Below are 13,383 nucleotides of genomic sequence, written 5' to 3'. Positions count from 1 at the left end.
TTCAGATATAAAAAGAACAGGGTTCACAATAGTATGAACTTTATAACATTCTTAAACTTGGTAGATTTTTTTGGTCATATTTATTAGTGGGTAGCAATAAAAAGCCTTAAGATATAAAGGGTCCAGGTACATGTCCATAGGAACAACAAGAGAGATACACTTCATAGTGCTGTGGGAAGGAGAAGAACCCTAGAAATAAGGGTGAGCAATGCCAGCTCTAAATCAAAAAAGACAACAAAATGGGGTAAAGACTGTGTCTTTTTATATTAAAAGAGAGGGCATGGCACATAGTACCTCCTGCCTGTTGAATAAATGATTCCTTCCAGCTTTCCTCCCTTCTTTCATTTCTTCTTCCCTTCCTTTCCCTCCTGCTATCTATCTACCTACCTACCTACCTACCTATCCATCCATCTATCCATCCTTCTTTCCTTCCTTCCACCAAGCCCTTCATTATTCTTCCATCACCCAACATTCATCCAATTCCTCCTTCCTTTCCTCCCCAGGGCCTGCAAAGTCTAAAGGAACAAGAAGTGCCTTGACAAAGGTCTTAAAAACTTTTTAGTTTGCCCTCCTGAAACCTATCAATATATATTTTAGTTCCAGGCATTGAAAATACATCAACTCTGGTCTCAAGTTCCTATTAAGAGGAAAAAAGTCCACAAAGAAAATCCATGGATATTGTCTTCAATATCAATGGTTGTTGAAGAAGGCTTTGTTGTTTCCTCCCAGAAAAGAAAGTTCAACTCTGCAGCAGAGCAATTAGTACAATCTTACCCTGAGGATACCCGAAATGGGTAAAATTTACTTTTTTTTAAAATTTCAGGTCAGCCCGTTACTCCTAACCCATATTTGAAAGCCAGTTCCCCCATTTTCCCTCACTCCCACCTCCCCCAAAGTAGCTACAACAAACACTTTAAAGCTCCCCCAGTCTCTTTTGTCTCATATCCCAAAATGAAAGAACCCTGACTGGATTCAGTATCAGTCTCTTACCCTGCCAGGAAAGATAAGGAGTAGGAGTTGTTCTTGGAAACAAATGCCGAGCGGTGTGTCTGTATCATCTTGCCTCGAGAAGGTTCTTCATTCTCTGAATCTGAGAGACGTGCAGGACACTGGCAGGAGACAAGGGAGACAACACTGTCCATTTGGGGTTCCCATGGAATCTCCCAAAGCTATTGTTCAAATCTCTCTTTCTATTATATGTTCTCTCTGAGTTCCAATCTATGTTTCCAACTGCCTCTTGGGATCCCAATCTGGATATCCCAAATGCAGCTCAAACTTAATATATCCAAAATCAAACTCAATATTTCTCTTCTCTAAGTCCCCCTACCAACCCAGTTAGAAGCTTCAATGTCACCCATGACTCTTTCCTTTCCTTTCTTCAAAGTCATAATAACATTGTATAGAGGTTTTGAGTACCCCAACACATCCAAATATTTTATTTCATCTACTCTTTAACCTACCCCACTAAGAAGGGACTATTACCTTTTACAGATGGCAAACTGAGGCTCAGAATAGTTAACCTGCCTAGGATTGTAGAGTTAATAACGCTGGTACTGTGATCCAGAGCATCTGTCTCCAAACTGCCTCCACGTTATTTCTACTTTGCTCCATTCTACTCCAATGTCTTTCAGATCTAACTCTTCTCATGAATACTCATTGTCACTGCCTTTCCTTAGATTCTCATCATCTTCTGCCTTGACTACTGCAATAACCTACTTATGGGTCTTGCTCTCTCCAGTCTTTCTTCCCTCCAACCCCCTCCATATTATCAAACACACAGACAGAATCCCATCACTCCCCTGCTTAACCGTTGGTGACTTCAGGATAAAGTCTAAATACCTCAGCATGATCCAATAACCTTCAGAAACTAGATCCAATCTTCCTCTAAGTTTTTCTCCCACCAGTTCCGACACAGGGAACTCCTTGAGCTCTACTGCAATCATACTACTTTCTACTCTCCACATGTACCATCATAGTCTTTCAAAACTCCTATTCTTTTGCACATGCTATTCGTCCCTTTGCCTAAGATTCTCCTTCCGCATTCTCTGCCTATAAAATACTCACTGGCCTTTCAGAGGCATCTTAAATGTCACTTTCGCTTCCAAATACCCTTAGATCAGCTTTTTCCATCTTGCTGACACTCATTCATTTACCTTCATTTTATTTTAGAGTCTCTTTTTGAGAGACTTTAAATTTACATTCAAAGTTTCTTTTACGTGTGTCTTTTGCATACACATATGAGGATCTGCTCATGATTCAATATGAGTGTCTTCTTTATAGGGGGAGCAACTAATCACACTGAACTGTAGCTTCTTATTTAGGAGTCTGATTTCTGCTGTAGACAACAGACCCTTTGAGAGCAAGTGACCACCTTTTCTTTAAAACTTCTGATACCATTATATAGTAGGTAAACAAAAAAAGTCTAATAATCTAATGATTAACCAGTTTTCTAATGATTCAATGACTATCAAAGTTAGAGTTGTAGACAGAGGCATGCAAGGCGTCTTTTGGCTCAGAGTACCCTGTATTCCTTAAATGCCTTTTATTCTCTAGGTTGATAGGCACATTCATACAACAGGCTATGTTTCCAACAGCCTTTAAGAAACAGTTGAAGGATTACAATTTACAGAGAAGCTTTTCCATTCTGTAGGGTATCTATCCCTCCTTAAAGAACCCTGTTGTACAAACTATTCACTGGAGAAACTTTAATAGCACTAACCCATTACCAAATTTATTGGAAAGAAAGAAAAAGTTTTGACATCAACAGACTCAACGGGATAAATAATGGCAATTTTTTTTTAGGTCTTTCTGCATAATCAATTCGGTACCAAATAAAACAATGTTCAAATTCCCACTCTATTACTTAGCTATCACTGTCATTATAGGTTAATTGCTTTACCTTTTTGAGCCTCAGTTTCTCATCTATAAAATTAAAAATGATCTGTCTACTACGTATATTGTGATAAACCATTAAAAACACATGGTGCATTAGCTCACAAGTAGTAAGTGCTCAACAAAAGGTAGATTTTATTTATATCAATTTTAATACTATTAATCTTTTAAGAAAAAACTCTGGTATTATAATAGGTATATGCCAGGTTCCTTTTAATTGTTGAAAATAAATTTACATTATTATAAATAAATAATTATATAAACAGAAGGTACCCTGACCCCCAATCCCTCTATATTTCTACCCTCACGAAACCTAGAGCCATAAGATAGGAAAATATTTACCTCTCACCTTTAACTTTGGATAAAAACAAGCATACAGGACTATCGATTCCTAAAATGGAAATCTCTAAAATGATATTTTTTTAAACGTTGTGCCTAAAAAAAATTAAAAGAATGATAATACCCAGGGTTGGCAAGGGTGCGAGGAAATTAGTTTAGCACATTTGTTTACTACTGTTTAATACAAACTTTAAAGTTCAAAGTTTAGTACAAACTTCCTGGAGGTCAACTGAATAATAAGTACCAAAAAGTCTTAAGAAGTACACTCCCTTTGATCTGATCATTCCACTTCTAGTAATTTATAAGGAACTAATGAGACATGTGGATTTCATCACAGCAGTGGTTTAAGACAGCAAAATATCAACAGATTAATTAATTGGATAAATTCTACAGTAAAGAATAACTAGCAGACCACTAAATAATGATATGGGATTCTTTATTTACATGGAAAGACATCCAGGACTTATAATTTATTAAAGAAGGTTATAAAACAGTATGTATACTGGGTTACATTTTCTGAAAAGAAAAACAGTACATTTTATACACACACACACACACACACAGACACACACACACACACACAAACACACTTAGAAGTGAAGTCTGGAAGAATATTCACCAAAATGTTTATAGGAGTTTTCTCTAGGCTATGGGATGACAAGCAGTTTTTCACTTTCAACTTTATAATCTTTAGTATGACTATAATTGTTACACCAAATTGTTTTCCAACAATTTGCACTACTGTCGGTATTAACTGCACCATAACAAATCGTAATAAATTAAACATCGTGCCTATTTTATTTTCTTTCTGAATAAATAACTGTTTCTAGAATAAGCACTTTTCTTCCTCTATTTGGATTCAACTTGATAAACACGTATCAAACACTTGTGATGTGCAAGGTACTATGGGATATTTAAAAAACAGTAAGACACATTTCCTATACTTAACAAACTTACAAATTAAGTAGAGAAACACAAACACACAAATAACCATAATGTAAGGAAGAATGAAATAAGTCCTATAAAAGTTACAAAGTGAGGAGAGAAAACTTGAAGAGAATGGATGATGGGAGTGGAGAAAAAGTGAGGAATCCCTATAGGTTCCAGGAAGGTGACAGCTTTTGAACTGGACATGGAAAGATAAATAGCCTTTCAACAGGTAAGGTCAGTGGCATTTCAATGAGATGAAACGCAAGAGCAAGGATTCTCAGGAGGGAAAGCATAGATTATACATTTGGGGGAAAGCAAACAGCTCTGTTCCCTGGAGTTCTCGAATGTAAGCAAAAATGGAAAGATAAGCTAGAATAATACTAAGGACCTGAATGTTGGGGTGAAGAGTTCTCATTTAATTCCACAGGAAATGGGGAGCCACTGAGGTTTTTGGAGCAGGACAGTGAAATGATCAGTCCAGCTCTAATCATAATACTCTCTATATAAAATATAATCCTTCAGCTGGCTTTTCACTGAGACCACTTGAGCTTCTTTTCAGTCCCAATATGAATGCATCCTTGGCTAAACTAAATGAAATTATTTGTTCAACACCAAAATTTCTTAAGACATATTTAAAGTAAAATTTTAAAAGTCCTCAAAAATATAAAAGCAAACGGAAAAAAGGTAAAATCACAAAAATCTAAAACTTAAAGTGTTCATAGATCTGATTTTATTCAATGTACAGGAAATTTTGCAAAACTGGCCATTGCCAATCAGGATTTGTACTTCCTGATTCCTTTTAAGATTAAATTTTAGGTTGATGTAATTAATTTCTACTTCAAAGATTACAGTGGCAAAAGAAAAAATAATTAGAGCAATTTCCCATCCTTGCTATGAATTAATACTAGAGATCATTTCCTGGAGGAAACCTAGATCTGGCAAGGCCAAAAACAATAGGTTCTTTCTATCAAAAGGACCATAGTAAAGAGTAAGCTCTCTTTGTCAAAATTGGTTTGTCCTAAAAAGAAATGTCTTTCTGGGCTGTTTTCCCTGAGGACACTAATGGACAGTCCTGTTGGGGTGAAGAGGCAGAGTTTGCGGTCTTTAGAGACTACAGACAACAGTTGGGGCTATTAGTCAGAAGACATACTATATGCACAAGACTATCATATATTTTATTCTTGCCTTCCTAGATAAACTGTATTCTCTCCAAAAGCAGTCTTTTTCCTTCTGTAGTTCCCAATGAACAGAGCATTGAGAGTACATAAGCATTTCATATTTGTTAAACTGAATCTTTTAGAAGGTTGGAATGCAAATGATTGTTTTTAACAATAATTAAATAGTAGCTATTATTATTATTATAACTGGGGTAAAAAAGCCCCACATATACATTGACAGTCAGCAAATACTATCAATCCAAGAAAGCTTAAGTAATCTCAAATTCTGAAGTTCAGGAAAAATGCCTTTGCAAAGAGTAAACCTAAAGCACAGAGAAATTAAGTAACCTGGCCAAAGTTGTACAATCTGTTACAATGCTGGGACCTGTTTAACAGGCAGACTTCAGGTCTAGAGATATTTTTTCCCTCTATTCTGGTATGTTGTCTGTCTTTATATACGGTAAAGTTTTATTAAATCCACCTAATTAAAAATATAGCCTGAAATACTAACAAGCCTGAATCACAAAACATTTTAATAGATATGACTCTAAAGGTATGCTAAGATATACATATATCAATAGAAGATGTCTAATCCAGTATGAATTACTAAAGAAAAAAAAACAATTGTAATCATCCATTTGAACCAAAATCAGTGGATCCTCCAAAAGTGCTTTCTTGTATTAGTTAAATATACCATTTACAACATTTTCCAGTAATTTGCTTGGTAAATAAGTAATGAAAAAAAATTCAGGCAAGATTTGGCCCATTAGAAGTATAATTAGGTTAAGTTTAAACTAAGTAATCTAATATTGAGGACATACTTTGTAAATAGAACTGTGCTGTTTGGGGCATTATAAAGAGTAAAGGGAAGTAAAATACAAACTATAAGGAAATCTAGTTGAGGATATAACACATACAGAACTCAGATGTCAAATAACAACTCATAAATCAAAATGACAATATATGTATAAAACTTACCACAAGTAGTAAACTATACTAGGTTTTTCCTCTCACTCACCTTTTTTCCCCACTGTTCCCCCTTAATCTTTCCACACAAGTCTCATTGTCCCATTCACAAATCATTTTCTCCAGCTCTCCACCTGAATGCTAAGTTCTTCACTACTCTTAAGCAGCACAGTCAATGACTGTTACTATTCACCAACAAAGGTTTTTCAGATCCACATCACCTGGGCTAATTGCTGATTTTGAGGCAGGCGTCCATCAAAAAGGTGATCTACTTACACGCTCTAGATTTGTCTTCAGTACTAATGGCTCATCTCTTTTTTTCTGTTCATCCATTTTCCTTTTTCCCATTTCTGTATCCTCTGGTAACAGCCTGTGGATTTGATCTTCAGAGGTTTTCTCCTCTTGTAACTTTTCTTCTCTCAGCTAAAAATACAAATCACACCAAGACAGTAGTTTTAGGCAACTATAGACTTAAAACCATCTTTTACTCAGTAGTCTATTAGAACCAACAGGAAAGTTTTGAGACTATTTTCTTATTTGCTATAAAGCCCTCTTAATTTTTAAGTCTACTTTTACTTGAATCTTGCCAAACATTCCCTTCATGGCTTAAGATTTAACTTCTCTGCATTCTTGAGCAATATGAAATCACAAAGGCTAAGATAATACACATAATCAAAAAATAAGGTTTATTCACTTAGCCAAAAAAGGTGGAACCTAAAAACTTTCCTTACTCCCATAAACCAGATATAACTACACTGGACCAGGAGAACAGCAAAGATGTAGGCCACAGAGGGCCAGAGAAGTTGGTCTAGGCAAGAAAGGTCTTTGGGCCTACTGGAAACAGAAAAAATGGCTTATCACAGTTCCATCGTCCTACAATTTATGTGGATCTTGTGATCCACAGGATAGGTCAAGATACATTGTCTACAAAGAAAGTTAAGGCAGACTAATATGCTCCTCATTTGGGGGAGGTAGTATGGCATTATGAAAATAAGATGGGTTTTGGAATTTAAAACCTGGGTTCTAGTGGTTCTGTCACTTATTTAGCAGCTATATGATCTTGGGCAAATGAACCACCATATGCTCACCTACAAAACAGGATAACTCTACTTACTTTGCAGTTATCGTTGTAAGAAATAAATGAGATAATAATATAAAGTATTTACTGCAATATCTTGCTATATACTTACAGTATATCAAGAGTTCCCTTTCCTAACCTCCCTTTATTCTCTTTTCATTGCCTAGGATTTTAATAAAATTTAAATGACAATGTATATGAAAGCAATTCTAGGCTATTAATATTTTTAATCATACTTATAAAATAAAACTGAAGAACAAATAAATATTTTTCATTGGCTGTCAACTGGGTTAAAAAACAAAAACAACAATAACAATAAACAACAATAAGATTTAGTCTTATCTTTCCAATTTCCACAGGTATGATTCCAATAAGCCTGAACTAGTCTTTAACATGCTGGGTCTAATTCAAGAGGTTATGAATATGCAAAGAACACCATAAACAATGTTACGTCAGGAGGAGACTCAAATGAAATAATGTACTCCCAACTCTGCCCAAGTCAAACAAGAACACAAGAGGAAGAAAGCTAACCCATAGCTAGGCAGAAAGCAAACCTGAAGTCTATGCTAACTGCCCACATGAAAGATCAATGCCTTTTTATGATCTTACATCAATGCCTTTTAATGATCTTAGATGACCACAGGCTACAAAGGGGCATTTCACTTTTAGAGGATAGAAAGGCAGAGTGGCACACACAAAAAACAGGTTTTAGCATCACGTTATCATTTACTGAACTCTATGTGTCAGGTGCGGAGCTAAAGCACTGTTACATTATCTCATTATCTCTACTTTAAAAATTAAAAAAAAACTAAGGTTTAAAAAAAACTATGGCAAATTCACAGAGCCATAGCCTTGGAGCTGGAATTCAAACCTATGTTTACCTCGGTTGTTCTCAACCAAGGATGATTTTGCCTCTCAGGATACATCTGGCAATGTCTGGAGACACTTTTGACTGTCACAACTGAGGGGATAAGGTGTGTGGTGCTACTGGCATCTAGTGGGTAGAGGCCAGGAACTGCTACTAAACATCCGAAATGCATAGGATAGCCCCCAACAATATATACATACACAGACGTTGCTATTTTTAAAAAACTAAATATTAGGGCTTCCCTGGTGGCGCAGTGGTTGACAGTCCGCCTGCCGATGCAGGGGACGCAGGTTCGTGCCCCGGTCTGGGGGAATCCCACGTGCCGCGGAGCAGCTGGGCCCGTGAGCCATGGCCGCTGAACTTGCGCGCCCGGAGCCTGTGCTCCGCAACGGGAGAGGCCGCGGCAGTGAGAGGCCCGCGTACCACCAAAAAAAAAAAAAAAAAAAATTAAATTTCCTGTTTTATGTATTTTAGTGTTATTTTGTTTTGTGCTTGTGTTTACATACTATATGTTCTCTGGCTTTTCTAGTGTTTTAGAATGCATCCTTTGCCTCCTAATAATGTTTATGGCTGCTCTCAAAGTTTTTGACAATAAACTTGTGTGTTGCTGGTAAAACAACCTTCTCATTGCAATGTTGAGTCTCTGCTAACACAGCATCACCTTAAAGGTAAAAATTTACAAAATTGAAAAACCCATATATACATTTAAATCTTCACATGAATCATGTTGGTGTTTTCTCTATATTGGGTTCTGCAGATGCTTTTTTTTTGGTCCCTTTTGATGGTTATTTATAAGGACTTGAGAACTTGGTATCTAGGAAAGAGTTTTTATATTCAGCGAAAATGACTTGGTGTCAGAAAATAGCATATAAACTTGAATAAGAAGTATCAATAGCTGCTGTTTACTGAACTCTTCCATGTTTTGGGCATTAAGTTTATAGAGCTTACCTTATCATTATCATTTTATAGACACAAAAATTAACATTCAGTGGTTATTTCCTGAAGTCAGTGTTTGAATATCGAAGAGCTTAGATTTTAAAGCAAACCACTGGCTTCAAATACCACGGTTTCTCAACCTCAGCACTACTGACATTTTGGGTTAGATAATTCTTTGTTATGGGGAGCAGGTCAGAGTCTGAGTAGAAGGCTTATTCATGAATACTTTATTGGGTAGCAGGAGTTAAGGATCGAGTAGTATAACAAGGAGAGACAGCAAGCCAATAAAAGTGGTTGGCTTGACAGTTGGCTACAGAAGACAATATGAGAAACTGTATGCAATGCAGCTCAAGACTATCAATCAGAAGTGAGAAAGGGGGAAGCATATATATATATATATATATATATATATATATAGACTCCCACTTCCTGCTGACCAAAGTTTGCTCCACGGGATGTTAAATACCCCTGATGCTGGCTCAAGTAAGTTCTCATGGTAGGGACTGCAGCAGCAACCACAGAGAAGCCCTAGAGCTAAAAGCAAGAGGCAAGCAGTAGGAGCCAAAACAAAAGAGATCTCAGCTTGTACCAAGTGAAGCCGCCCACCACTGTAAGTGGAATGCTTATTACTGCCTCCATTTTTTTTTAAATTTATTGGCCACGCCCAGCAGCTCACAGGATCTTAGTTCCCTGACCAAGGATGGAACCCATGCCCCCTGCAGTGGAAGCGGGGAGTCCTAACCGCTGGACTGCCAGGGAAGTCCCTGCCTCCATTTTTAGACGCTAATTATTAAAGAAAAACTATTGATTTCTGTACAGTAATCTCATTCTCAGCCACACTATCAAGAGTACAATGTAATTTTTTTCCTCAAAATATCTTTACTTTTTCATCATTAATTTTTATAAATAAACGTTTTTGTTTTTTTTTTTGGCCAGGCCGCGTGGCATGTAGGATCTTAGCTCCCCGACCAGAGATCGAACCCCTGAAGTGGAAGCACAGAGTCTTAACCACTGGACTGCCAGTGATTTCCCAAAAATAAACTTTTAAAAATCAAAGCATTATATACAGTGTACAAATCATAAATGTAAAGCATGACAAATTATACAAAATAAGCACATCCATGTAACTACCACCCAGATCAAGAAACAATATATTAGCAGTACCCCTTGTGCCTATTCCTCACCCCAAAGTAACCATGATCCCAGCTTCCCACACCAAAAAGAATCATTTCACCTATTTCTGAAATTTATATAAGTGGAATCTTATATATGTATTGAATCTGTCTTCCTTCAGTCAACATTCCATTTGTGAGATTCATCCATGTAGTTGCATGTAGTAGGTTGTTCTTTCTCATTGTTTTATAGTATTCCATTGTTTGACTACAAAACAACAATTCTATTGTTAATGGATATTTGCATAGTTATTAATTTGTAGCTGTTTACAAATAAACTGCTATGAACATTCTTGTGTATGTATCCTGATACACATACTGTTCTGTGCGGTATATTCTAAAAGAGAAGCTGTTTAGTCATAACGCACGGGTACACTGCCATAGTTTCCCCAAATTGGTTGTACAAATTACACTCCCACCCCAACCTGCAATGTAGCAGAATGACAGTTGCTCTCAACCTTGTTAACAGTATTGTCTATTTTAGCCATTTCAGTGCATATATATTGATACTGCATTATGACTTCAATTTGCATTTCTCTGATGACTAAAGATCTAGAGCAGCTTTTCATGTCTTTACTGACTATTTGGAAATTCTCTTTTATGATGTGCCTATTCACATTGTTGCCCTTTCTCCTTTAAAATATTTGGGATTTTCCCTAGTAATTTGTAGGAGTTATTTATATTTTTTTGAATATGAGGCAGTTTTCAAGAAAAAAAATATACCTACAAGATACATACATACACCCACCCACACACCCACACTTTTTTTCCCCTCTCACGGTAGCTTGCCATTTTTTTTTTTTTTTTTTTTTTGCGGTACGCAGGCCTCTCACTGTTGTGGCCTCTCCTGTTGCGGAGCACAGGCTCCAGACGCGCAGGCTCAGCGGCCATGGCTCACGGGCCCAGCTGCTCCGCGGCATGTGGGATCTTCCCGGACTGGGGCACAAATCCGTGTCCCCTGCATCGGCAGGCGGACTCTCAACCACTGCACCACCAGGGAAGCCCGCTTGCCTTTTTCACTCTCCTGTTAGTGCCTTTTAAAGACAAGATGCTCCAGGTTTTAATACAGTTTAATTTAACATTAGTGTTTTTTATATCCCATTTCAGAAATTCTCTCATCGTATCTTTAAGGAGCTTATTATTTGACCTTTCACATTTAGATCTACAATCCACTTTGAACTGGTTTTTAAAAAATCAACTATGTTAAGGCATAATCTACATACGATAAAATGATCACATGGAATGCATAGCTCGATGAATTTTGACAAATGTATATATCCATGTAACTGTATCCCTAATCAAGATATAGAACATTTTTACCACCCAAAAAAGTCCCTTCAAACCCACTAGTGGGAATTCCTTGGCGGTCCAGTGCCTAGGACTCCGTGCTTTCACTGCCGAGGGCCCAGGTTCGATTCCTGGTCAGGAAACTAAGATCCCACAAGCCTTGCAGCACAGACAAAAACAAAAACAAAGACAAATGACAAAAAAAAATCCACTTAAAAAAACCCACTAGTAATCAATCTCCCATGCCACTCAGCCCTAAGCAACCCTTAATCTTATAACTATGACTACAGATTAGTTTTGCCTGTTATAAAATCATACAGCATATATTCCTTTATGTCAGGATTCATTCACAGCATATTTTTGATATTCATCCATGTTACTAAGTTTATTATATTATATTCCTTTTATGGATGAGTTATATTCCATTGTATGAATATACCACAATTTGTTTATCCATTCAAGTATTGTACGTTTGGGTTGTATTCAGTTTGGGGCTGTTATAAAGCTGTTATGAACATTCATGTCTTTTTGTGAACAGATGTTTTTATTTTGCTTGTCTAAACAGCTACAAGTGGAATTGCTGGGTCAAGTAGTAAGTATATGTTTAAATTTATAAACTGCCAAAATGTTTCCCATGGAGGTTATACCATTTTACACGGTCAGCCCTCCACATCCGTGGGTTCCACCATCAGTGGATTTAACCAACCACAGATCAAAAATCAATCTGTCTTTGGTGGAACCCATGTACACCAATCCCACAGACACCAAAGGCCAACTGTACTCTGCGATTTTATATAAGGGACTTGAGCATCCATGGATTTTGGTATCCACGGGGTTTCTGGAACCATTCCCCCACAAATACCGAGGGAGGATTATATTCCCACTAACAATGCATGAGAGTTCCAGCTTATTTACATTCTCATACTCATTTGGACACGTGGAATTCTTAGCCTTTTAATTTTAGCTATTCCAGAGGATGTAGGGGATATCCTATATGTGATTTTAATGAGTATTTCCCTGCTGGTTAATTATGTTGAGCATCTTTTCATATGTTTAGTAGCATGTCTTCTTTTGTGAAGTGTCTATTTTCAATAAAACCTTTTATCCTATTTTTTTAACCTTATTATCAGGTGCATGAGTTTTTTTTATAAGTTCTGGATAAAAATCCACTGTTAGATACACATTTTGAGAATATCTTCTCCCAGTCTTTGCTCTGCGTATTTCTTAAATGAGTGGAGGTTTTTTACTTTAATAAAATTTAATATCATTTTTTTCTTCTGTGATTAGGATTTTTTCGGTTCTTGACTAGTAAATCTTTGCCTACCCCAAGGTCAATAACTTTTTCTTCTGTTTTCTTCTGCATAGTTTTAGCTTTTACATTTAGTCTATGATGCATTTTGAATTAATGTTTGTATATGGTATAAAGGAGAGATCAAGATTGACTCTTACTTATTCATAGGATATTCAGTTTGTTCCAGCACCATTGTTGAAAAGATTGTTCTTTTGCCACTGAATTACTTTTGTGCCTTTGTGAACATCAACTGACTATATATGAGTGGGTTTATTCCAGGACTATACTCTATTCTACTGATTATATGTCTTTTCCTTAGGCCGACACCATAGTGTCTTGATGATTATCATTTTAAAATCTGTAAGTAAAGTCCTCCAATAATAAGTCATTATTCACAGACAACATGATCCTCCATGTAGAAAATCCACCAGAATCTACAAAAAAGCTACTAAAACTACTAAATGAGT

General features: G+C 36.6%; 1 protein-coding gene across 1 annotated transcript in view; it reads right to left on the bottom strand.

Annotated features, from left to right (window-relative positions):
• The window catches only part of RNF169 (ring finger protein 169), an 86,086-nt gene that overhangs the window by 24,387 nt on the left and 48,316 nt on the right, over window positions 1-13,383 (bottom strand). The window contains exons 3-4 of the mRNA XM_004279793.4: window positions 6,561-6,707; window positions 991-1,109 (exon numbers count right to left, since the gene is read on the bottom strand). Of these exons, the coding sequence (XP_004279841.1) occupies window positions 991-1,109; window positions 6,561-6,707 (266 nt within the window). The remainder of the gene's footprint in view (window positions 1-990; window positions 1,110-6,560; window positions 6,708-13,383) is intronic.

Source organism: Orcinus orca, chromosome 8, assembly GCF_937001465.1.
Source record: "Orcinus orca chromosome 8, mOrcOrc1.1, whole genome shotgun sequence".
Taxonomy (NCBI): Eukaryota; Metazoa; Chordata; class Mammalia; order Artiodactyla; family Delphinidae; genus Orcinus; species Orcinus orca.
This window is presented reverse-complemented; position numbering and strand designations above follow the sequence as displayed.